The sequence below is a fragment of the Helicoverpa armigera genome, chromosome 19 (assembly GCF_030705265.1).
Source record: "Helicoverpa armigera isolate CAAS_96S chromosome 19, ASM3070526v1, whole genome shotgun sequence".
Taxonomy (NCBI): Eukaryota; Metazoa; Arthropoda; class Insecta; order Lepidoptera; family Noctuidae; genus Helicoverpa; species Helicoverpa armigera.
This window is the reverse complement of record NC_087138.1, coordinates 45,895-68,748: the sequence shown is the minus strand read 5'-3', so window position 1 is coordinate 68,748 and position 22,854 is coordinate 45,895. Positions and strand designations below refer to the sequence as shown.

At 47.3% G+C, this 22,854-nt stretch overlaps 2 protein-coding genes across 4 annotated transcripts; one reads left to right on the top strand and one right to left on the bottom strand.

Annotated features, from left to right (window-relative positions):
* The first annotated feature begins 223 nt into the window (after positions 1–223).
* On the top strand, positions 224–15,107 carry LOC110380383 (rho GTPase-activating protein Graf). Of its 3 annotated transcripts, XM_049841560.2 has the most exons (10): positions 226–633; positions 3,305–3,462; positions 5,597–5,770; positions 6,227–6,442; positions 6,551–6,625; positions 6,689–6,764; positions 6,853–7,443; positions 7,515–7,620; positions 8,054–8,278; positions 14,519–15,107. In XM_049841560.2, the coding sequence occupies exons 1-10, from the start codon at positions 474–476 to the stop codon at positions 14,898–14,900; spliced, it is 2,163 nt and encodes a 720-aa protein (XP_049697517.2). In that variant the 5' UTR covers positions 226–473; the 3' UTR covers positions 14,901–15,107. The 3 variants fall into 3 exon arrangements, with proteins under 3 accessions (XP_049697519.2, XP_049697517.2, XP_049697518.2); XM_049841561.2 differs by lacking the exon at positions 3,305–3,462 and having other exon boundaries at positions 471–633; XM_049841562.2 differs by lacking the exons at positions 3,305–3,462; positions 6,551–6,625; positions 6,689–6,764 and having other exon boundaries at positions 224–633.
* LOC126054810 (hamartin) lies at positions 15,096–21,433 on the bottom strand. The gene is given in 10 exon segments (XM_049841559.2): positions 15,096–15,669; positions 15,672–15,707; positions 15,710–15,775; positions 15,778–16,183; positions 17,317–17,621; positions 17,624–17,674; positions 17,677–17,755; positions 17,758–17,837; positions 17,840–18,921; positions 21,114–21,433. Coding segments are annotated over 9 exon segments (2,430 nt in total). The 5' UTR covers positions 18,912–18,921; positions 21,114–21,433; the 3' UTR covers positions 15,096–15,334.
* Positions 21,434–22,854: the final 1,421 nt, after the last annotated feature.

The following is a 22,854-nucleotide window of genomic DNA, read 5'->3' as shown; positions in this document are numbered from 1 at the left end:
TCTATCTCTGGGACCCTAACCACCGGTACCTTCGACCATGTGCCCGATATCGGTGGCAACTTATTTTTTATATTTTTAAATGTTTTTTATTTTTATATTTAATATTTAAAAATGTAATAAATATGTTCAAGAATAAATAAATGAAAAAAATATATACTTTAAATGGTATTTTATAATATGGGTGTAAGAAAACACACTCGAGTAAAGATTAAAATAAATGTTATGGCAACATTGCATTTAGTTGACAATTTGACAGCTACGCAGCAATCGTCAGTCTCTTGTGATACCGTAGTTTTTTATTCGTTTTGCTAAATAGTGTAGTGTTAGAGTGTAGTGGTCAGCTCAGCCTGATCGCAGTGAATCCGTCCGAGAGGTGGCGAGTGCGGGACAGCCGGTCGCGATGCTGGCGCCGCATCGCGCGCGGTGAAAGTGCATGGTGTTGTGAGCGCGAGTGAGACTGCGAGTGGGTGACGATGGGCGTGGGCCTGCAGCCGCTCGAGTTCACCGAGTGCCTCGCGGACAGCCCGCAGTTCCGGGAGAACCTGCAGAGGCACGAGAAGGAGTTGGAGCGCACCAGCCAACAGATCAAGCGCCTCATCAAAGAAGTCAAGGATGTGGTGCAGGCCGCCAAGCGTAAGTCGCGCCTGCCGCTCTAGTACACACACAGCGGAATGCTGCGGCTATCCTCACTCTTATGTACTCAGTACCTGAAGATTTACATTAGTAACTTTTTAATGTTGTAATGAATTATTTAATGAAGCTATGTGCATAGGCATTAATACAATTGCGGTTGGTCCACAGAATTATCAGGAAAGTATGTGGATGGCTAGTGAGTGCACCTTGGTAGTTGCAAGTACTGGCAGCAGTCTGGCTGATAAGAGTTAATCAGTCCTTTGTGGAGTGTGACACAACAACAAACACACACACATGCAACACAGCTGCACGTCCATGTGTGAATCACTAGCACAACTGGTTTTGTTAATGTTTGCCTTGTCACACACTACCTGTGCCATTGTGCTCTATCTGTTGTGCTCTGCTGACATAATACGAGGAACACTACTCTTGAATTATATCAATGTGTATTTGCTCACATATTATATTCTGGAACTTCTCACTAAATATTCATTTCATAAATGGATCACATGCTAGCAATACAAAACCTTATATCCATTATTAGTTATCTAAAATTCTAAAGTATGTGATGTAGATATATGTAATTGTGTAAATCTGACAAATTACTGCATACACATTGAAATACATATGATATGAAATATTAAAGGTGTGAGTGTGCAGCAGGCGTTGTGCTGCAGTGATTCATGCTGAGCGGCGGTATCCGTGTCAATGATGTTGTTAATTAGCACCACTTAACTGTCAGTGACAGCACAGACACATGTGCTGCCGTGCCTACACTCGTGTTTGTTGTTTGTATTGCATCATGGAAAACTCATTTTAAACAGGATAATTTAAATTAATTTTAGCCCACCTTATTGGTAGGCAGTCATTTATTAAAATTTATGTGTATTAGATTAGAATGTATGAATTATACAAACACAAATAATATGCATTTTATTATGTAATATTGGACAGTGAAGGCAGTGAGTCTCTGTTAGATGCAGCACATTACTCAATAGAGTCACCAGTGGCAGGCTGTGTCAGCAATATTCATTCTATACATATTTTAATAGCTGTTTTCACACAGTTTCACCTGCATCCTGTGGTTACTATTGCCCGTACTGGGTCAAAGTATAGTATAATAATAAAACAAAATATGTTTATTCAACAAAAAATGTACAGATACATAAAGAAGCACAAAGATATAGACTAGGTTTACAATATCACAATTCTAAGATATATAGTTATGTTGTAAAACTGTACTAAATATTTTTACAGCCATGTCCCTCAAACTAGGTTACTTGGGAAAAGTGTAGCTTTCTATTGGTAAATAATTTTTCAAATCAGTTCACTAGTTTTGGAGCTGTTAGGACACAAAGAAACAAAAAAAGGTTTTTTTTTTTTATTATAAACCTCTTGGTAAGACTAGTTGACAGACCCTCTGGATTCTGATTTCTCATAGCACCTACCATTATCCATCCTCTGAGCCTTTTTCCCAACTATGTTTTGAGGTTGGCTTCCGGTCTAACTGGATGTAGCTGTGTGTGCTTTACAAGTAGCGACTGCCCTATCTGACCCCCTCAACCCAGTTATCTAGGCAACCCAATACCACTTGGTTAAACTGGTATCAGACTTACTGGCTTCTGACTACCCGTAACAACTGCCAAGGATCATAGCTCCCACCAGATATTTTTTTTTGGTATTTTTGCGACTATTTGGAAGTTTGTTATGTAATTCCTTTGATTTTTTCTGGTTAAAGGGAGGTATGTAATATATGTATATCAGTGTCGGAACTGAGCAGGCTATAGCGGTGGCGTGGCGGCGGGGCTGGGCGCGTGAGTCAGGCGCGCTCCGTGCGACGCGCTTGATAACCTCGCTCACTGATTGTCTCGCGCGTACCTTGCTAAACTTGCTCGAAACGCTATCGCCACATCGCGATAGTTCACTACATACACTCATTATCTGCACGTTTCTTAATCTCGTCCTTGAACAGGCACGCGCGCACTCCGCAACTCGCCCGGCTGTGTACGATAGCCACGTAATTAATATAAGTAATAATAAATAAAACCATGTCGAAAATCGTCTACACTTAATGACAATAAATTGATGACTGTAAAATCTATAGCTTACGTGTAGGTATAGGTTAAAAGGTAGTACCTACGATGTACAAATATGTAGGACAATGAGTGACCTCCGCGGCGCCATGTCGCGCTGAGCGCAGCACACGTGACGTGACCACTCACTCAGCCGCCCCTCGACCATACTTGATTTGATTAGTTGGCTGCAAGGCAGGTGGCTGTGGATGCCTTACATCTAGGTACATCTACACCTACTACTTACAAGCTTACATACTTAGCCTGCAACTGGTAAACAAATGCTCTGTAAGAGTTTTTAAATTGGTAGGAAATACCTAGTTGGGTAGAGAGTTTTCATTACCCGGACCGCTTGAAACAGCTAATCCTGTCTATGTATAATTTTATTCTTACAGGAACATTAATTATTTTGTAAGTCGTAATCCATAATGATCGAATAAGGCTACAGGCTACTTTTATCCGGATGAGCGAAGTAGTTCCCACAGGTCGCGGGTTACAACTGGCGGAAGCTAGTAATATTATAAAGTAAATTCTGTTGAGTGTTGTTATGTAGGTGACGTATGTATGAATGTTGTCGCGAGTATTGTGTGGCGTTGCAGGGCTGGGCGCGGCGCAGCAGGCGCTGGCCACCAGCATGGAGCAGTTCGAGTTCGCGTGCATCGGCGCGTCCATGACGGAGGACGAGCGCGTCATCAGCCGCTCGCTGCACCACTTCGCCACGCTCATCCGCACCATCGAGGACGAGCGCGACCGCATGGTCAGTACTAACACAACACCTCTACTCTGATCTTGCGTTTCATAACACATTTATTCATTTATTTTTTGGATTTAAGTGATACATATTTATTACTTAAGAATTCTCTTGTATCACTTAAATCTAACGCAAAGAGATTTCCCGTATTTGGTGTTTCTTCACTCTTTGTGTGTCCGTTTGCTAGTTTGCAAAGACCTCCTCTAACCTATTCCATTCGGATCTCTGTGGCTACGGCTCTGTACTCCGTGGCACCTGCCTCATGCCGTCGGCCCGTCTATTGGGTTGTCTGCCTCTTTTCCGTTAACCTTCTGTTCTGTAGTATTGTTATTGTTTTATCTTTCCCTTAAACAAGCAAGGAAGATGATTAGGTCACCTACTTTTTGACTTAGGTATGTGCTAAATCCCTAAAAACCAACAAATAGTTTAGTGTATAAGTTTCGTGGCATAGTATGAAGAAGAACAACATGTATTTTTTGTTTGTTTTTGATTCGTTAATTTGCAAATAATCTTTTGGCATTAGAGTGCAGATATCTTAAATAATTAATTTAAGGCTCTATTTTTTTCGAGTGTGGAAAATAAGTACCTCCTTGATCCGATTGAAACTGCGAGTAACATTTTGTCATTGGTTCGCCAGTCCTGGACTAGTGTGCTGTTATAGTTCGAATTTTGGCACTAGCTTTATACCTATGTATATTTTGAAGGAAAACTTTGCAAAGATATTGAGTGGCTCGTCCGCCGGGCCCGAGAGTTAGTAAGATGAACGACGGGCGGAAGCTATACGTATGTATTAGGCCATCGGGGTTTAGTGAACGCCGTCCAATGTCAAGGAGAACTAGTGGCGAGCGCGTCCTGCCGGCCTTGTTGGTAAACACGCCGGGGCGACCTTCAGGAATCACTTTCGATTCCGTTAGCGCGGCGCGGCATGCGGCGCGCGGCCGGCCCGCAGCGCGCGCCGCATGCTAATGAGGCCGTTGACACAATTAGCCGCGCGTTACGTCCCGCCGCCTCCCATTCACTGCGAGACTGTAGAGCACGCGCCCTACGACGCGGAAGCTCCTCGGGGAAGCTCCAACTATTTGTGAACGGTTTCTACTCCCCGCCAGAGACGTATCTTTGGTGAGGAGCCGGCGCTGCGCTGCGGGCTGCGGTTGCTAACATATGTGTACCTACACTAATATCCATGTTTAAAATATGAGATATGGTTTAATAAATTTGTATTTAGCCACAAGGTAGCGAATTATGTCGCAGGCCACTTGTATTGGGCAGCGCTCTCTTAATAAACAGCACGAGATGGTCTGCGCGAGAGGTCAATGCCCGGGATTCTCTTCTATGAACAAAATGTTTTGTATCGTTGTCTGTGGCCGGGCATGTGCTCCTTCTTCTTGAGGCAGGGATGTCGGGGTTTGTGTTGCAAGCCACTTCTTCAGGCACTAGGTATATTTATTGTAAACGTTCACCTTTGGCTCGCATTATTGCAAGTTTCGTAGAGATCGCTACGTCAAAAACATTAACTAGGTAGATAAATATGTATATGATATATATTATATATTGGTGGCAATGTTTAATTAATTTATTTTTTGAGAAAAAAACATTCACAAAATATACAATAGGAAATAATAGTTTTATGAAGACTTCGAGATACATACATGTACCTACTTATTAAACAAAATAAGATACATAAAACTTGTGATAACACTGAGTAGGTACTTACAATTACACTGTGTGTAGCTATACTAATAGGTATATATACCCTAAGCTAATAGCACAACTTGTAGGTAATGTAGCACTCTAATGCTAAAAGTATTTGATATCAAATAAAAATACAAAGCTATTTTCTTAAGTGTAGTATTATGTGATTAGCAAATAAAACCTACCTACATGTACAAATAATTAGGTAATAGAAATATAAATGATTGATTAAATACATAAGATTTTTTTTTATGGGCCCTAGTTGCCTGAAATAAAGGAATAAGTAAATAAGAATAAATAAGTAAACAAATCGTTATCAATCAATGGCTGCTTCGCATTACCGCTACTTCCAGCCATAACAGTATTGTAGTGGCAATATAAACTGCTACTTAGTCTAAATTGTAACAAACAGTTGTCAGAGCCACCAATGTCGTGCGTTGTGTTGCAGCTGGGGCGCGCACACGAGCAGATCATCCAGCCGCTCGAGCGCTTCCGCAAGGAGCACATCGGCGCCGTCAAGGAGGGCAAGAAGAAGTTCGACAAGAAGACTGCCAAGTTCTGCCAGAGCCAGGAGCGCACGCTCTCGCTCTCCACCAAGAAGCCGGAGGCCGTCTTCCAGGAGGTAACCTCGCCCACCGCGCTTTACTCCAAACCGACCCCAAAGTGTTTCACATTCGCCGCAGTGGAGCACATACGAACACACTCCCCACAGAGGACTTCACGAACTGATCTCGCCCACATCAAAAGTTTTTGTCCCGTCTGGTGGGTTAACATTTAGCCATGCCATGCCACATATTTATAAATGTATAAAGTGACTTCCCTAATCCATCTTCTTCTAGCAGTCATATCTATGTATGTACATACTAGTTTCCGCCAGCGTGCATCATTTTATTTTATTTGTAGGAACTACTCTGCGCACCAGTGTTACATGTAGCCTTTTGAAAAATAGGTTACCTAATAGTAATCTTGAGATTTGAGCGTTCGAGTAAAGAAACAAACAATCCTTTTAGTACCTATACCTCTATAATGAAGTGTTTTGGAGTGTGCAGTCGTGTGCAGTACAGTGTGCGTTGTACAGGCGGACGCGGCGATGGACATGGCGGAGCGCGACTTCTGCCAGGCGTCGCTGGAGTACGTGTTCCAGCTGCAGGCGGTGCAGGAGCGCAAGAAGTTCGAGCTGGTGGAGACGCTGCTGGGCTTCGTGTTCGGCTGGTGGACCTTCCACCACACCGCGCACGACGTGCACGCCGACGCCGAGCCGCGCGTCAAGGACTTGCAGCTGCGCATCCAGCGGGTGAGTGTGTGCCGTGTGTGTGCTGTGTGTCTGTGCCGTGTGTGTGTGTGTGTGCCTGCTCGTGTGACTGTGTGACTGTGTGGCTTACTAACCGCGCGCCGCTTGCAGACGCGGACCAACTTCGAGGAGATGAGCAAGCAGACCGAGTCGCTCATGAAGAAGATGATGGAGGTGCGCCAGATGGTAAGTGTGTGTGCGTGCGCCGCGCTGGCCCGCGAGCCGCAGCCTCACCCCGCTCTGTTGCAGCACAAGGAGGAGCAGGCGGCCGACGAGCCGGGCGGAGCCGACTCGCGCGCCGGATACCTCTTCCTCATGGAGAAAAGTGAGTGTCTCCAAGCTTCATCCACTAATGTGTCGTGCGATGCCTGCGTGAGGCTGAACTTTGCAATGTATGCGATGGGTTTGTGCAGAGGCGTTCGGCACGACGACGTGGAGCAAGCAGTACTGCACGTACGAGAAGGCGTCGCGGCAGCTGTCGCTGACGCCGTACAACCAGATGAACGTGAAGACGTCGGGCGGCACGGAGGCGCTGGCGGTGTGCGGCGCGCGCGCCTGCGCCGAGCCCGTGGAGCGCCGCTTCTGCTGGGAGTGCGTGCCCGACGAGCGCGAGCGGCCCGCGCTGGTGCTGCAGGCGCTGGGCGAGCGCGACCGCGCCGCCTGGCTGGCGGCGCTGCGCGAGCCGGGCGCCCGCGCCGCGCCGCCCGCGCCGCCGCCCGCGCCCGCCGCGCTGGACGACGCGGGCTTCGCCTTCGTGCGGCGCGTGCTGGCCGCCATCGAGGCGCGCGGCCTGGAGGAGCAGGGCCTGTACCGCGTGGCGGGCGTGGCCAGCAAGGTGGCGCGCCTCGTGGCCTGCGCCGCGCCCGGCCGCCGCCTGCCGCCGCTGGACGACCCGCTGCACTGGGAGACCAAGACGCTCACCTCGGCGCTCAAGAGCTACCTGCGCGCGCTGCCCGACCCGCTGCTCACGCGCGCGCTGCACGCGCAGTTCCTCGCCGTGGCCAGTACGTGTGTGTGTGTGTTGTGTGTGCTGTGTGTGTCGCTGTGCTGTGGACTCACCCCGCACGTGTTGCAGAGTGCGAGAGGCGCGGGGAGCGGGCGGCGGGCGTGGCGGCGCTGGTGCGGGCGCTGCCGCCGCACAACCGGGAGATGCTGACGCTCGTGCTGCGACATCTGCGCAAGTACGTACTCCGACACACACCTACTCTCAACTCAGTCGCGAATCACGGATTTTCTTTTTCTAATGCTTTTAGCTGCTAGCTGGCTTTGTTTTGGCTAGGGCCAAGCAACACAGTAGGTACAACCCCATCAAACTAGCCCTTGGAAAATATTTTTTAATTCTCAAAAAGAAAACCTCTCATAAAGACACACGCAACGCACATGTTCCATAGTATAAGACATCATCTGTAAGCCAGACTGTAGGGACCTATATTTGAGTAGGCAATTTATCTCGACGTAAACAGACGTGAAAATTCTTTTTGCACTTATATACTTCATCCGTGCGTATTGCTTGTTACGACCTCGAGAGCTTCGTCTTACGAATTCCCGCAGCATTATATGTTTCAGTTTGAAATGACTGTAGGTATAGCAGACTAAGTAGAGTGTACTGTGCAGGGTGGCGGCGCGCAGCGACAAGAACCTGATGTCTGCGTCGAACCTGGCGGTGTGCTTCGGGCCCACGCTGCTGCGCGCCGAGCGCGAGACCGTCGCCTCCATCCTCGAGCTCAAGTTCTACAACGTGCTCGTGGAGACGCTGCTGGAGCTGCCCGACGACCTGGCGCCGCCGCCCCACGCGCCCCACCAGCCGCCCCACCAGCCGCCCCACCTGCAGCCGCTCAGGTACACGCACTTCTGACTCGCACTCCTCCACGTCATGTTCACTGTTGTACACGTGTGCTACTGTTGTGCTGCTCGGAGCCCGCCCCGCCGCCCGCGCCCCGTGCTCCCCCGCTCGCCTGCACATGCACGTCATTGTAATCACAGTACAGCTGAAGTCAATAACATTACAATGGAAGTAAAAAGCCCCCTTTTGTACTTCGATAGGACTTGTTTATATTGTGTAATGATATCGCGCAACTGCACAGTTATTGTATTTCCTAATACACTATGTAATAGGCTAGTTTTTCGAACTTATGTTGTACAAAACTGCAACTCGCAACTTTTGTCATCACTGTGATTCAGTGATAGAAAAACGTTCTGCAATGACCATTCGCGTTTGGATAGAAATAAGATTAGTCAATGAGTATTCACGAATAATTATAGTCAATTTTCTTTTACAAGTTAGTAGTGAGTATATGTCTCGCACAATTTCGAAGTCAAGGCAGGGCCAGAGCCGACGTTCTTGCTTTTAATTTGTTAAGTCATATTCTTACTAAAAATTACTTAAAATTTTTACTTAAAATAACATTACTAAAAACAAAATAAAATAATTATTTTATGATTTAAATTTTTGTGTGATAGTTGAACATTCAATAAACAACGACTTTCAAACAGCATATCGTTGATGTTATATTTACGTAAACAACCTACAACTACTAAAGGAAGAAAAAATGACACCATGTATACAGCGGTAGTGTGCACTTTATGTTATTAACGTGAACTAATAGAAAACTAGTGAAAATCTTCAGCGGGTACTCGTTTGTTAATAGAAATGAGTTTAGATGTAGAGATCTCGCTCTGTTTCAAGATGGTATTTTTCGATAAAGTTTGTATATGTTTGAATGTGTAAGCACTAAACATGTGTTGGGACATAGGTACCTAGTAGAGCGATACAGTACAGTAGGACATGTCGTTGTACCTACATGCTGGACGCTGCACTCATTTGACAGTCAAATGTCATATGATATTGTTTTTCCTTAATTTCAATGTATTTTTTCATATTTTTTCACGTATTAAAAGATGTGCCGTTTATATATTAATTTTGTTTTTTCAATGAATTAATTGTTATAGATAGATACATAGATCATTTATTTGTCATAACATATCTTCTGGACCGTTACGAGTACACATCGAGTAACACGTCCGAATTCCACAATAACTAATAAATAACAGACTTCACTTGTGAAGTCATAAAACAGAACAAAACTTAGTAATAAAAATGCGGAATTCTTTTTAAATTCCATGACTGTACATATAAAGAGAGTAACTAGAGCGGCTTAGACAGCGCGAGTGATTCAGCGCCCGCGAATTTTTTGTTTTTCTGAGGATTAATCTAGATACAAGGCGTGTTGTCATTCCGTTTCTGTCACCCCTTGATGCTGCCGAGCATCGCGGCTCAAGAGGCGCCGGACGGAGACGGGGCGCCTCTCTTGAGCCGCTACTCCCACGAGTTTCGACATTACTATCTCTAGTAATCAAATTGGCACAGAGATAGCTTATTGAAATCCGCCGATATAAAACATAGTTTTAAGCTAATCCTGTACTACGTAACCTACTTAGCACCTCCAGCTGGGCCGGCTCCGCTATGTCCCTGCATTGTACATCTGTAATATCCTTCGGAAATATTATATCAAACTAGCTTCTGCCAGCGGTTTCACCCGTATCCCGTGGGAACTACTTCCCGTTCCGGGATAAAAAGTACCTTCCTCGATAAATGGGCTATCTAACACTGAAAGAATTTTTCAAATCGGACCTGTAGTTCCTGAGATTAGCGCGTTCAAACAAACAAACAAACTTCAGCTTTATAATATTAGTATAGATTACACTGTAGGTATATTGATCTATATTTGATCTGTATAAACAATGTATTAAAGGTAATTATTAATAATCACTTCGTGAATCATTTACATTTTACGGGAAAAATGTAAATGATAAAAATGTTTATTGTTTGTTATCCGAAGCGACACATCGCGGACTTGACCTTTTTTATGGTGCACAATACTGCAGCACCTATATTTTAAATAGTTTGGATTTATCTCGTGGTCTTCAGTCGGCATTTTTAATGTAAGCGAACCAAATAGTATTATGCATGCGTTATAATATGTACATTGTAAACCTTCCTCTTCACTAAACTATCTATTTAAAAAAAACGCTTCAAAATCCGTTGCGTGGTTTAAAAGATTTTGGCATACATAGGAACAGACAGACAGATGTAGTGATTAACTAATTCAAGGTTAACGGCTCCTACAGAAAAAAATCCTTTGTGAAGTGTGTCGGGCTCGCGCGCTCTCCTCGCGTCGCCGCTACCTGACACTGATTGTGTTTCTGTGGCAATAAACCCTTGTGACGGGATCTCATGTCCTTAGTACCTTGTAGGCGTACGTTAAGTTCCGGTAATTTCAATAAATAGATTATTGTAAATGAGCATAGTCGACAAATGAGCACAGTCACAGTAGCGTCTGCTGCCCTCTGCTCTGCATATGCGAGTCGCGATTTGCCTCCGCCGACCGCACGGTTCATTCCCACCCGCTCCACGCATTCCTTCCCAACGCAACAAAGCGCAAAATACTATTTAAAGAGTAGTATTTTTACTATTCTTTAAGGAAACTAAAATCCTTCCCCCGAGCTCCAAAAATGTTAAGTACAGACGCCATAAAAAATTATATAGGAGCATTACGTTATAATCGTTTATTTGATAATAAGGTTAATAAATAAAAGTATTATCACAAATCGACTGCAGTTTTTCTTTCGTAATTGTATTCAAAAACGTATCTAAACATTTATCATTACAATTATCGGCTTTATTTATATATGTGGTAAGCAAACGACCTTGCTTACCACACTTTTATAGAGGTGTATTATTTATCAGACTGTTCTACAATGTATAATATAATTGACGTTGAAAACTGCCTTGAGTGGTGTCCAAAACTGAATGAATAGTCGGCGTATTTTCGAAGTGAAAAGTGGTTTAGCGGCGCTGTGCACTTTTTGTAAAAAAAATATAAACACCCGGCGGGTCACGTGAACGACGGATTTGAAACACTCCGCAAAACGTTCGATGGACGTTCCGTGTCCGTGGTGGTATTTTGTTAAATGATCGTAATCATCATCGTGTCATGTTTTTGAACGATAGCGCAATAAAATAATTGTATTTTAGCACACAATTATAGTACTGTTATACCGCTAATTAAAGCAATTCTTGTAAGATTATTTATTCATTCCACTTTTTACTTCTGCCAGCGCTCTCCGGGTGCAACTTGTTGGTTTTTTTTAACATATTTTATGACAAAATACCTTTTAACAAAGTCAAAGGCTTTTTATCTTGTTGACGAATCACAAATTCTTTTGGAGCCAATTTGGAGCAATTTAATATTATGTACTTTTTTCGCAAACTTATGAACCCAAGTAGAAAAAATTATGCTATATTGTAACAGAGAACAATGGTTTGGAGTATATGGCAATAAGCCGACTGCGCATACCTGACAGACATCAGTCGCGCGCGGAGCCTGCCCGACACAGCTGTTCCTTACAAAAACTACCGCGTCTTATTATCCCGCTTCCCCGCGCCTCGCACATCCGCGCCGCGGTGCACACCTGTGTGCTCTCCTTTATATCCACAACGATCCCTTTGGTTCGTAAAACCTATTTGTATTGAGCACAGCCTGTTATGTGAGTGACACGAATAATGCAATACTGCAGTGTTACTGTATTCAATTCATTTAATTAAAAAAAATACTAAAATTAATGAAATTAAATTTGCCACAAGACATACCTCAAGCATTGAAGCAGAATATATAATTATGTAGGTGTAGAAAATGTTTTTTTTTCGCTAGATACAAAGAGTAACGTGGATCACATGCCACCGGTACAAGCATCAAAATTACATTTTTTAAACATACGAGTATAGTTGCTGAATATAGGAGAGTTGTCCCGAAAATAAACTATTGTCGGTTATTTACAAGTTACTGCACTTACATGAAAGCTGTAAATAATGATACATAATAGACATCGTATTCAAGACGAGTGTCTTCGGGGTGAAAAGATTTTTTGTTGTGGAGTTGTGCGCGGCAGATGCGCGGCCCGACGCGAGCAGCTGTCACGCGCGTAGTGCTGAGCTTACCGGTCCACTAGCTACTACTCAACAATATCTTCACGACATTTATAGTCGTCTCCACATTATATACCAAGCTCAAGTAGTCCAGGGTTTCCGCAACGATTATGTCACTCGAAACACAGCATCGATATACTTAAGAAAAAGTACATTGGTACTGGAATCGAACCCGTTCTCTCGTTATTGAAAGGAAGGCGCTCCGACTATTACTGCGTGTTTCTCTTTCGGAATTTCGAAAATAGAAAACAAAGATATCCGAATTGAGAGCCTCATTTTTGAGTAAGTTAGTGAAACTTAACTTCATCTTAATACTAAGTATCGTTACAATAGGGAGTTAGTATTGACTATGTGCGCGACGGTGGCGACGCGTAGCGTTTACAACATTTGCGGAAGCTGTCAAATAATAACCATGTAAACATTATAAATTTCTTTGTTAATATAAATAAAACCAAAGATTAAAATAGTATTGTTGACATTATTTAAGTGCAATTTATTCAATAGTTTTACTGTAAAATGAATATTATAATAAAAACCGGGTTTGAAACATCCGCATTTGTTTCTAATTTCTGCCGTGTTGTGCGCTGCGGTCGTTATCTGACGGCACTACTCGCTTTGCACATAGCCAATACTGGATGATTGACCCGACACCGTTCTGGGGCCCGATTCTCCTAAGTTAAAAATGTAAAATCGAATAGAAATCGAATCGCAATATGATCGCAATAGCAGTTTTAACCATATCGGGCATTCTGCTACAATCTATTCGATTGACATTTGATTGGTGTGCGATTGGTCTGCTATTTTGGTGATTTTGGTCTATCCGGTAGTTTGCTGTACAATAATTTTGCAATCGTAAATCATTTGCAGACAAAATGATTCATTATTGAATGACAGAAAAGGATAAAAACATTTATTTCAAAGAAAAAATAGCGGAATGCCACATATGCTCCAATCGTAATCGAGTCGGGATTGGATCTCAGTCGAATCGAGTCGAACGTCAATCGTATGTCGCTTAAGTAAAATTAGGAGAATCGGGCCCCTGTTGGGACTTGTTAGTTATTGGCCGGGAGGAGGTGCGCGGCGCGGGGCGGGGGGCGCCAGGTGCGCGAATCCTTACGAGAGATAAGAATGCGGGCGGCAGCTGCGCGTGCGCGGAATGTTCACCTGCCACCTGCGCCGCGCCGCCTCCGCGCCAACACAGCGCTTGCAATCATATCTATATTCAACTACATACTTTGCTACACCTGACACCTCAAAATTCAGTTTTCATCAAAATACGGAGTGACTTCACGTTTACTGTATAATTGTACCTATCTCTCGCGTTTTGTGAAGTATATAAAATGTGCCTAGTGAAAGGCCGCGGTAGCGATACGATACATGCATACGTCTTTATAATAATTGGAACACATTTAGGTCGATATACCTAGTATTAGTCGTTTTGAGTTAATTAGCATCAAAAACCTAGGTAGATCATTTAGACAAAGATGGTCTTTACAAGGCTACACTGTAGACCGAGTCCCAGCAGCGTAGGGGTGGGGTGGGGCGGGGCGGGGGGCGGCAGGTGTGCGGGCACCTGCCGGGCGCGTATATAGCGCGCGCGCGCCGGCCGCCGCGCACTGCAGCGCCGGCGCCGCTCGCTGCACTACCGCGCTGATCGCTCTCTGCACCATGATCATCTGCCTATCCGGGTTCGTCATTGCCGGGTTGGTGTCTCTTTACGTTCTTTGCTCATCGATTCACTGTCAAGTCGCCGATCTTATTTTTGATCAACTATTGTCATCGATCGTCGATCAGGCTTATTTGTACGAACCAAGTTAACGTAAAGATTAATTATTGTGGAAAACAGTTGTGAGAGGACCCATGCCTTTCTTTAGATATTGGAAAAAAAGTGCAAAAGAAAATGTTTGTGCATGAAGTTTTTGTGACCTTTCTACAAGTATGCGCAGTTCGAATGTCCGTGATGTGATAGTATCTGCAAACAAATGCATCGCAAACTAGCCACTCGGTTGCTCCTTTCTTCTCTTCTTGGGTGTATCGAATGAGGTGGAGTGCGGGTAGTGTGTCGGTGCTAACTGCTGGTGGTTGTGTTGCAGGACGTCGCCGACGGCGATGGCGAGTGCGGGCGCGGGCGAGCGCGCGGACGTGTGCGTGCAGCTGTGCGAGCGCGTGCTGGCGCCGCGCTACTCGCCGCAGCACGCGACGCTGCTGGCGCAGATGGCGCGGCCGGGCCGCTCCAGCAGCTCGTCGGCGGAGTCGGTGTCGTCGCCGGGCGCGTCGCCGCTGCCGGCGCGGGGCGTCGCCTGGCGCGTGCGCACGCTGTACGCGTGTCTGGGCGAGAGCGAGGGCGAGCTGTCCTTCGAGCCCAACCAGATCATCACGAACGTGTCGGCGTCGGGCGAGCCGGGCTGGCTGCGCGGCACGCTCAACGGCAAGACGGGGCTGGTGCCCGAGAACTACGTCGAGCCGCTGCCCTGACTCACCATATCTTAGGCTTATGTTGTTGATTCTTTTGTACGTATTTGTATATTTTGTACATTGTAAATAAGAGTTTGTTGATATTTTAACTATTTATATTATACTTTGTTGTGAATTTTGTACCAAATATACTATGTATGACGTATTATTATGCGATATCCGCTCGTGGATTTTAATGATAAAGATAAAGACTAATTTGAACGAAAACTTGATTTTTATTGATACCCAGTTAGTTTACATGAAGATATAATCAATAATCGACCATTACATATGAAAACTAAATATGAAAAAGCGTTACATCGATGCGATACACATAATGATGAACCGACCGCTCCCCGCGAGCCACATCACTCCCGACGCCGCCCCCGCGCCCCCCGGCGCCGCACTGTCCGTCACGCGCACTGTCCAGCGAGTCCCCCCGCGCCCCGCGGCCCCTAGCTGCGCTCGGCCTCGGGCGCCAGCTCCGCGCTCGCCAGCCGCTCCAGCTGCCGCGCCTCCGTCGCGCGCAGCACGCGCAGCAGCGCCGCGTACTTGTCGCGCGTCGCCCGCAGCCGCGCCGCGCCCTCCTCCGCCGCCAGCCGCGCCGCGCGCTTCAGCTCCGCCACCGTCGCGTCGCGCGCCGCCAGCGCCGCCTCCAGCTCGTGCGCCCGCGCCGTCGCCGCGTCCGCGCGCGCCGCCTCGCCTCCGCCTCCGCCTCCGCGCGCCAGCGCCGCCCGCAGCGCGCGGTCCTCGGGCGCCGGCGCCGGGCCGCGCCGCCGCGCCAGGCGCGCTCGCGCTCCGCCAGCACCAGCAGCTCGCGCCGCACTGCTCGGCGCGGCGCTCGGCCGCCAGCGCGGCGCGCTCGTGGCGCGCCGCCTCGAAGGACTCGCCGCGCGCTGCAGCTCAGCCGCGTCCAGCGCCCGCAGCGCCTCGGCCTCGCGCAGCGCTCGGCGCGGTGGCGCGCGCGCGCTCGGCGGCGAGCTGCGCGTCGAGCGCGGCGGGCGCGGGCGGCGCGGCGCGGCGGCGGGGGGCCGGGCTCGCAGCTCGTCGCGCTCGCGGGCGGCGGCGCGCGCGCGGTCGGCGAGCGCGGCGTTGTGCAGCTCGAGCGCGCGCACCTGGCGACAGCGGCCGAGCAGGCGGCGGTTGCGCTCGGCGTGCGCGTCGCGGCGCCAGCGCTCGTACATGAGCTGCGCGTGCGCGAGCGCGAGCTGCTCGCTGAGGTCGGCGGTGGGTCTGGCGCGGCCGGCGTACAGCTCCGCCATGTAGGCGTCGAGGCGCTCGCTGGGCTGGCTGGACTCGCCGCACTGCGCAGGGGGTTGGGGTTAGTCTAGCTACTGCGCAGAGTGCTCGTGTAATAGAGTATTGAGCCTATGTACTCATAATCAAAACCAAAATTGGTTTATTCAAACTTGGCTGCAAAAAACACTTCGAACGTCAGCAAAATATGACGCCGTGCCTACTATGACGACTGTGACCGTACAATCGGTTACAAAATAAACATCTTTGGCTATCAATAACTATTCTTTTTTGTCATTGAACATCCTTGGCAGTCGTTACGGGTAGTCAGAAGCCAGTAAGTCTTAGAAGAAGTAATTTATTGGGTCCCTTTTTTAGTATGAAGTGAAGAAAGAACTAGCGAGCAGCAACTAGCAATCAGAGTATAGACTGCGTTGAATAAATGCTCCATTGTAGTCAGTGGCGGCCCTAGGGGTGTGCGAACTGTGCCTTCGCACAGGGCCTCGCGCTTGGGGGGGCCTCGCGCTTGGGGGGGCCTCGCGCTGCAACCCACACTAATATAAAAAATTATAATTAAATTATATATCTATAATTCATTCTCCGTTAACTTTTTGAGTTCTCAATTTAACAAAAAGTTGGAACACCAAAGTAACAAAAACAACTGGCTCTCGATCCAGTCACGGATTCTTTTTATTTGTGCTTAATTCGGAGTTTAATTTGAGAGTCCTTAAACAAACAATTAAAAAAAATTCGCGTTCGCTACGCTTGCGGCTGTTCACTTGTCAGTACCGTTCTTTCTAACATGATTAGAGTACTTTTATGTCCCAAAACTCAAAAATTTTCGCGCTCGCTGCGCTCGCGACTTCACCTTACACTGTTGTTTACTATACATGTATAGGTGCTTTAGTGACCCAAAGCTCAAAATTTTTTGCGCTCGCTTCGCTCGCGGGTGCTTTATTTTCCAAATCTTTTTTTTCCATCCTTTTTTGCCAAACAGAAGGTAGCGCCGCTTGTAAGTCCTTTTATGAACAAGAAAATAACTCCTAGCTCGCAACACAGACTTTTCACGTAGGACAAAGGGCCTCGCATAGACCTGCCGCACGTAGCCTCGCAATGGCTAGGGCCGCCGCTGATTGTAGTTGTCGCACGGATCAGATACAACTAACTATTGACAACTACCGGCGAGAGTGTGTCGACTCACCGAGCGGCGCGAGTCGTCGGGGATCGCGCGCAAGTAGTCCGCGATGATGAACTCGTAGGGCTCCGGCCACGTGTCCACCGTCTGCACCGCCACCGACACCCGCGCGCCGCCCGCCAGCCGGCCCTCGCACGACGCCGCGCGCCTGGGGCCCGCGCGCCGCCGCCGGCCCGCGGGGCCCCGCGCGCGGGTCCCGCACCGCACGCGCGCCCGCCCGGAGCCCGCGCCGCCCTCCCACTCGGCGTCCGCGCGCGACGTCAGCTCCAGCACCTCACGGTCCTCGCCGTTGAGCGGCTCCAGCGCCAGCGCGGCGCCCGGCACGCGGGCTCGGGCCGCGCCACGGCGCCGGCCGGCGGCGGCGCGCGAACAGCACGGGCGAGTCCGCCGCGCGCCGCTCCTGCGCCACGCGCGCCAGTCGCGCCGCGTACGCCTCGCCCGGCGCCACGGGGACGTCTCCTTGCGCGGCGGCGACGCGGGCCGCGAGCGCCGCCCGATGGCGCGCACGGCGCCCGACTCGCCCGGAAGCGGAACTGTGCGCGCGTCTCCCGCGCCGGCGTGTTCTCCGGCGTGGCCTCCACCGCCGCCTCGGGCGGCTCGGCCGCGTCCGCCTCGCTCGGCAGCGGCGTGTGCGGCGCGGAGTCGGCGCCGCAGCGGTCGCTCAGCGGGAACCAGGGCTCGGCGCCGGGCCGCAGCCCGCCGGCCGAGCGCGCGGCGTGCGCGCCGACCCCGGCGCCGGCTCGGGGCGGCGGCCGGCGCAGCCGGCACGGCGGCGCGGGCAGCGGCGACGGCGCGGAGTCCTCGGCGCGCGCGTGCAGCGACAGGCGGCGGCAGTCGGCCAGCACGTCGTGCGGCTCGCTGCGCGCCCAGCGCGCGGGGTCGGCCTCGCGCAGGCGGCTGCCGGTGACGAGCGCGGGGTGCAGGCGCACGGACTCGGCCAGCACGGTGACGCCGCGCTCCCAGGCGTCGCGCGCGGCGCCGGCGGACAGCTCGGCGGCCTGCGCGCGCAGCGCCTCCAGCAGCGTGCAGGGGTGCGTGGCGTAGAGCGCGTGGAAGAGCGCCAGCTGCGCGAGCTGCAGGTGCGCGCGCGTGGCGGGCGGCGCGGGCTCGAGCGCGGCGGGGCGCAGCAGCGCCTCGGCCAGCTCGGCGGGGTGCGCGGTGGCGAGCGCGGGCGCGGCGGGCAGCAGCGCCGCCAGCGCCAGCAGCGCGTGCAGCAGCGGCAGCGCGTCGCGCTCGTGTCGCGCGGCGCGCAGCAGGGCGCGTGCTAGCGGGTGCGCGGGCAGGCGGTGCAGCCAGGGCGGGCGGCGCGCCACGAGCGGCGCGAGCGCGGCGAGGGCGTGTGCGCGGGCGGCGCGGTCGGCGCCGAGCTGGTCCTGCAGCGCGTCGAGCAGGTGCCGCGCGTGCAGGTCGGGGGCTCGCGCGAGCAGGTCGAGCGCCCGCGCGGAGGCGGTGCGCGCGTGGTAGGCGAGCAGGGCGCGGGTGAGCCAGGGCTCGCGCACGGCGGCGTAGAGCGCGGCCAGCGCGTCGGCGGCGTCGCGCGCTCCGCCCGCGCCGCCCTCCAGCAGGGCGAACACCTCGCCCGCCTCGCACGCCGCCAGCATCTCCGACCGCCTGCCGCACAACAATACACAAGTTCACATCTACTACAGTATTCACATCTATGGAGTTTCCTGCTGGCTCTTCTCCATGAGACCAACTATTTGGAACCGTGCAAAGGCCTATTTTAAATAAAAACATTTTCTTATTTTAGATTTGGTGAAACCTTATTTATTTATTTAACAGTAACACACAGAATACATACAAGAAGAAAATTTAAAAATGAATAGGGGTTTACGAAGATCATTTTATAGGGTTCCGTACCCAAAGGGTAAAATGGGACCCTATTGTTTTCGCTCCTTCGTCCTTCCGTCCGTCCGTTCGTCTGTCACTAGGCTGTATCTCATGAACCGTGATAGTTAGAGAGCTGAGATTTTCACAGATGATGTACTATTGTTGCCGCTAGAACAAATACTGAAAACTAGAATTAAAGAAGTACTTTGGGGGGCTCTCATAGAACAAACGAGTTTCTTTTTGTCCGTTTTAAAAATCGGTACGGAACCCTTCGTGCGCGGATACGACTCGCGCTTGGCCGGTTTTTAATAGTATTATATTAGATTTAGGGGGAAATAATCGCTCCGTAAGTTGAAAACAATGTCCCCCATCCCTCTAACTCTTGAACCATAACTTTAAATAAAAAATACGAACTCAAATGTAGATTTTAGATAAACTATCAATGAAGGCTATTTTGAACTTGATTCATTAAAAAGTTAAAAAAAAAATCTGGTCTAAGTTTGTTATTTAACCGTATTTGTAAAATCCTACAAAAATACAACTTTTGTAAGGTTTTCTTTATGAGAATTAAAAAAAGAAAAATTGTTCCCAAGACTGATTGTTTTCAAAATCTCTCAGGACATTAGGATAATACCCTGACTGACTTGTTTTCGCTCTAATTCATTATTTTCAATTTTTTTATTGCTGATGACAAGTATGTTGCCTTACATTAGATATGACGCTCCGTTCCTCGCAGTCACCCACCAAGATCAGTGCCATCTAGGCATCAGCTAGGAAAATAATGAAAAAGATAATCCCTTATTTCAATTTTTATCCATAACCTCATCATCATCTTCCAGGCCTGTTCCCAACTATGTTGGGATCGGTTTTCAGTCTAATCAGATGCAGCTGAGAACCAGTGTTTTACAAGGAAAGACTGCCTATCTTACCTCCTCAACCCAGTCACCTGTGCAAACCAATACCCCTCGGTCAGACTTACTGGCTTCTGACTACCCTTAACAACTGCCAATGACGCTCAATGACAGCCGGGACCTACAGTTTAACTTGCCCTTTGAAATACAGTCATTGGTGTAAAGATATACTAAGAAAAAACATACAAACTTAGGAAAGTTGCAGCCATACTTGACTGACACAGAGTCAAACCCACACACTCATACTCGAGAGGTTGGTTCATTACCCACTAGGCCACCATGACTCATAAAACATCAAAATTATGAAAAAATCTGATATACATCTAACTTAACTGAAGTATGCAGGTAATTTGCTAGTAAGGTACACATTATTTTAGGGTGTTGCCCCACCCTGATTTACATCAATAGTGGCATCTTCCTACCAAGTATCAGAAGTGGTGGGGAAGGATGGGGGTCTGAATAGTTTATACTCTGTTTAATCCACAAAGTTTCATCATTATCTACTTAGCTATCTGCCTTTTCCAAATGCATTGGGGTTTGCATCCAGTGTATTGTTATGCAGCTGAGAAGCACTAGTATTTCTATATGGTTATTCTTCGTTTCATATATTTCAACAAAATACAGAACAAATAATGGAATTAACACTATACGTGTTCCCTTATAAACTTACCCCATTTATTGTAGCACTTTGTTAGCATGATTGATATACATGTTGATAGTAAATTTAAGCTTTCAAGTGCTAATGATCATTGAGATTATCCGCGGATGGACGGATAGACAGACATGGCGTGACTATGAAGGTTCCTAGTTGACTATGGAACATGGCAAAAAATGAATTACTTTATAATTATGGGGATAAAAATATAGGTATCGGTGATAACTGAAACTCACTAAAAGCTATATAAGTAGAATAGACTGTTTCACGAAGCCATGAACTAATAAATGACTAGGAAATTCATGCCGTGAATTGACCGGCGATATAATAAATATTTGAGTCTGCACAGTAAGTAACGCAATCTCTCGTACACCCAGTCATGGCAGGTAATCGCGGATGGTACGTACCAATCAGCAGTGCGGAGAGAGGATCCCTGAGTCGCTGAGGCAGGAGGAATTTTGAGATGTTTTACTTTAACTACTATCGATTCAATACAGTTGTATCTTCAAATAGATATCTGCATCAATAGCAGTGAAGAAGTGCTGCGCTGAACTTTCCCAAAACTTCAAAATATGGTGTACTGGAATCTAATGCAAGTTATTCTTCAATTATTTTTCCGACTTTCATCACTTCAACCATCAGCTCGGCAATCTACGACGATGAAAATAGTTGACATTGTTGACATTCAACACTTGACTGACAGTGACTTCCTATTAAATTTGACAGTCATTCCGTATCACAGACATAGATATAATATTACTAAACAAGATTGCGCACGCTCAAAATATATATTTACGAAAATGAACTCTATTCTAACGCAATAAGGTACTAAATTGGTTGCATAATACACAGAGGCAAATCCGAGCCGAGAGGGATAGTTCGAACGGAGGCTGTTTGTCTCTTTCTAACACCTTGCCAGCATAAAAAAATGTTGTGATCAAAAGTTTTGTCTTCCCAAAAAACAATTGAATCACATAAAATTTTTATCTTATTTTAACAATTGTAAGTCAACATATTAATAACAATCGCATTAATTTATTCGTATTTATTATTAAAACATAGTTACAGCCTATTTATCGTCCCACTGCTGGGCACAGGCCTCCTCTCACACGGAGAAGGATTGAGCATTAATCACCACGCTTGCTCAATGCGGGTTGGTGATTTCAGACTATACAGTCCAGGTTTCCTCAAGATGTTTTCCTTCACCTTTTTATCAGCCATTGGTGTCTAAGATATTCTTAGAAAGTACATACAAACTTAGAAAAGTTGCATTGGTACTTGCCTGACCTGGTAACATAAACAACATAAATTTTTATTTTGTTTTTTTTTTTTCAGCATTTAAAATTTTGTTTATATTTTTTGAATTAAATCAATTTAAACTATTTAAATGGTGAAAAAGTGTTGCGTTTATACTTGTAAAAGTGAATCCTATGGTGGTTGCAATATCTCGTTCCACAGGTAAGCTAATAATAACATTTTCGTAAACCAAACAACTAGGGTGCCCATGAATTCTTGTAACGAGTCAAAATATGGGTGATGGATTTCAAAACTGTTGTACTATTGTTATAGCTTCCCAAAAAAAGAAAAAAGGCGACATAAATGGCTCAGCAGTCTATATATGAAGTAGAAATACAAAAAAAAACAGTCTTCACTTCGAATCTTCCTGCTTTTATACTGCTAATTCCCGCTAATTATTAAAAGCCTTTATTAGTATCTTAAGGTCACAAACTGCGTAAGTTAAAACTTCAATACCAATCTGTGTTTAATAATCTTAGCAAATTCGGATTTGTCTCACATAGCTTAATCTCATAGTCACCCTATTAGAAAGGGACAGACAGCCTCCGTACTAACTGTTTCACTCGGCTCGTTTTTTGGGTTTATATGCGCAGTCCTGTTTACTAATATTATGTCTATGATCACAGATTAATATAATCCTATTAAAATAAAGCCCAAAAACATATTTTTGAAGCTCAACGCCACCACACACCACGCGTGACCTTAACCCACACCAAAATTCTTTCATGAAAGTACAGTTTAAACTGGTGGTCGTTATACGGGGCATACGAAACGTAGCCTTCAACAACAACAGTATAAAATAAAATAATCTTAGACAATTTTCAAACCATAGATATTATATAAAGTTATGTC

Excerpts from the sequence above, each read along its gene's own strand:
- LOC110380383 (XM_049841560.2), top strand. The coding sequence starts at position 474 with ATGGGCGTGGGCCTGCAGCCGCTCGAGTTCACCGAGTGCCTCGCGGAC. Across the intron at positions 634-3,304 it reads TGTGGTGCAGGCCGCCAAGC|GGCTGGGCGCGGCGCAGCAG; the intron begins GTAAGTCGCGCC and ends GTGGCGTTGCAG. Across the intron at positions 6,626-6,688 it reads TGATGGAGGTGCGCCAGATG|CACAAGGAGGAGCAGGCGGC; the intron begins GTAAGTGTGTGT and ends GCTCTGTTGCAG.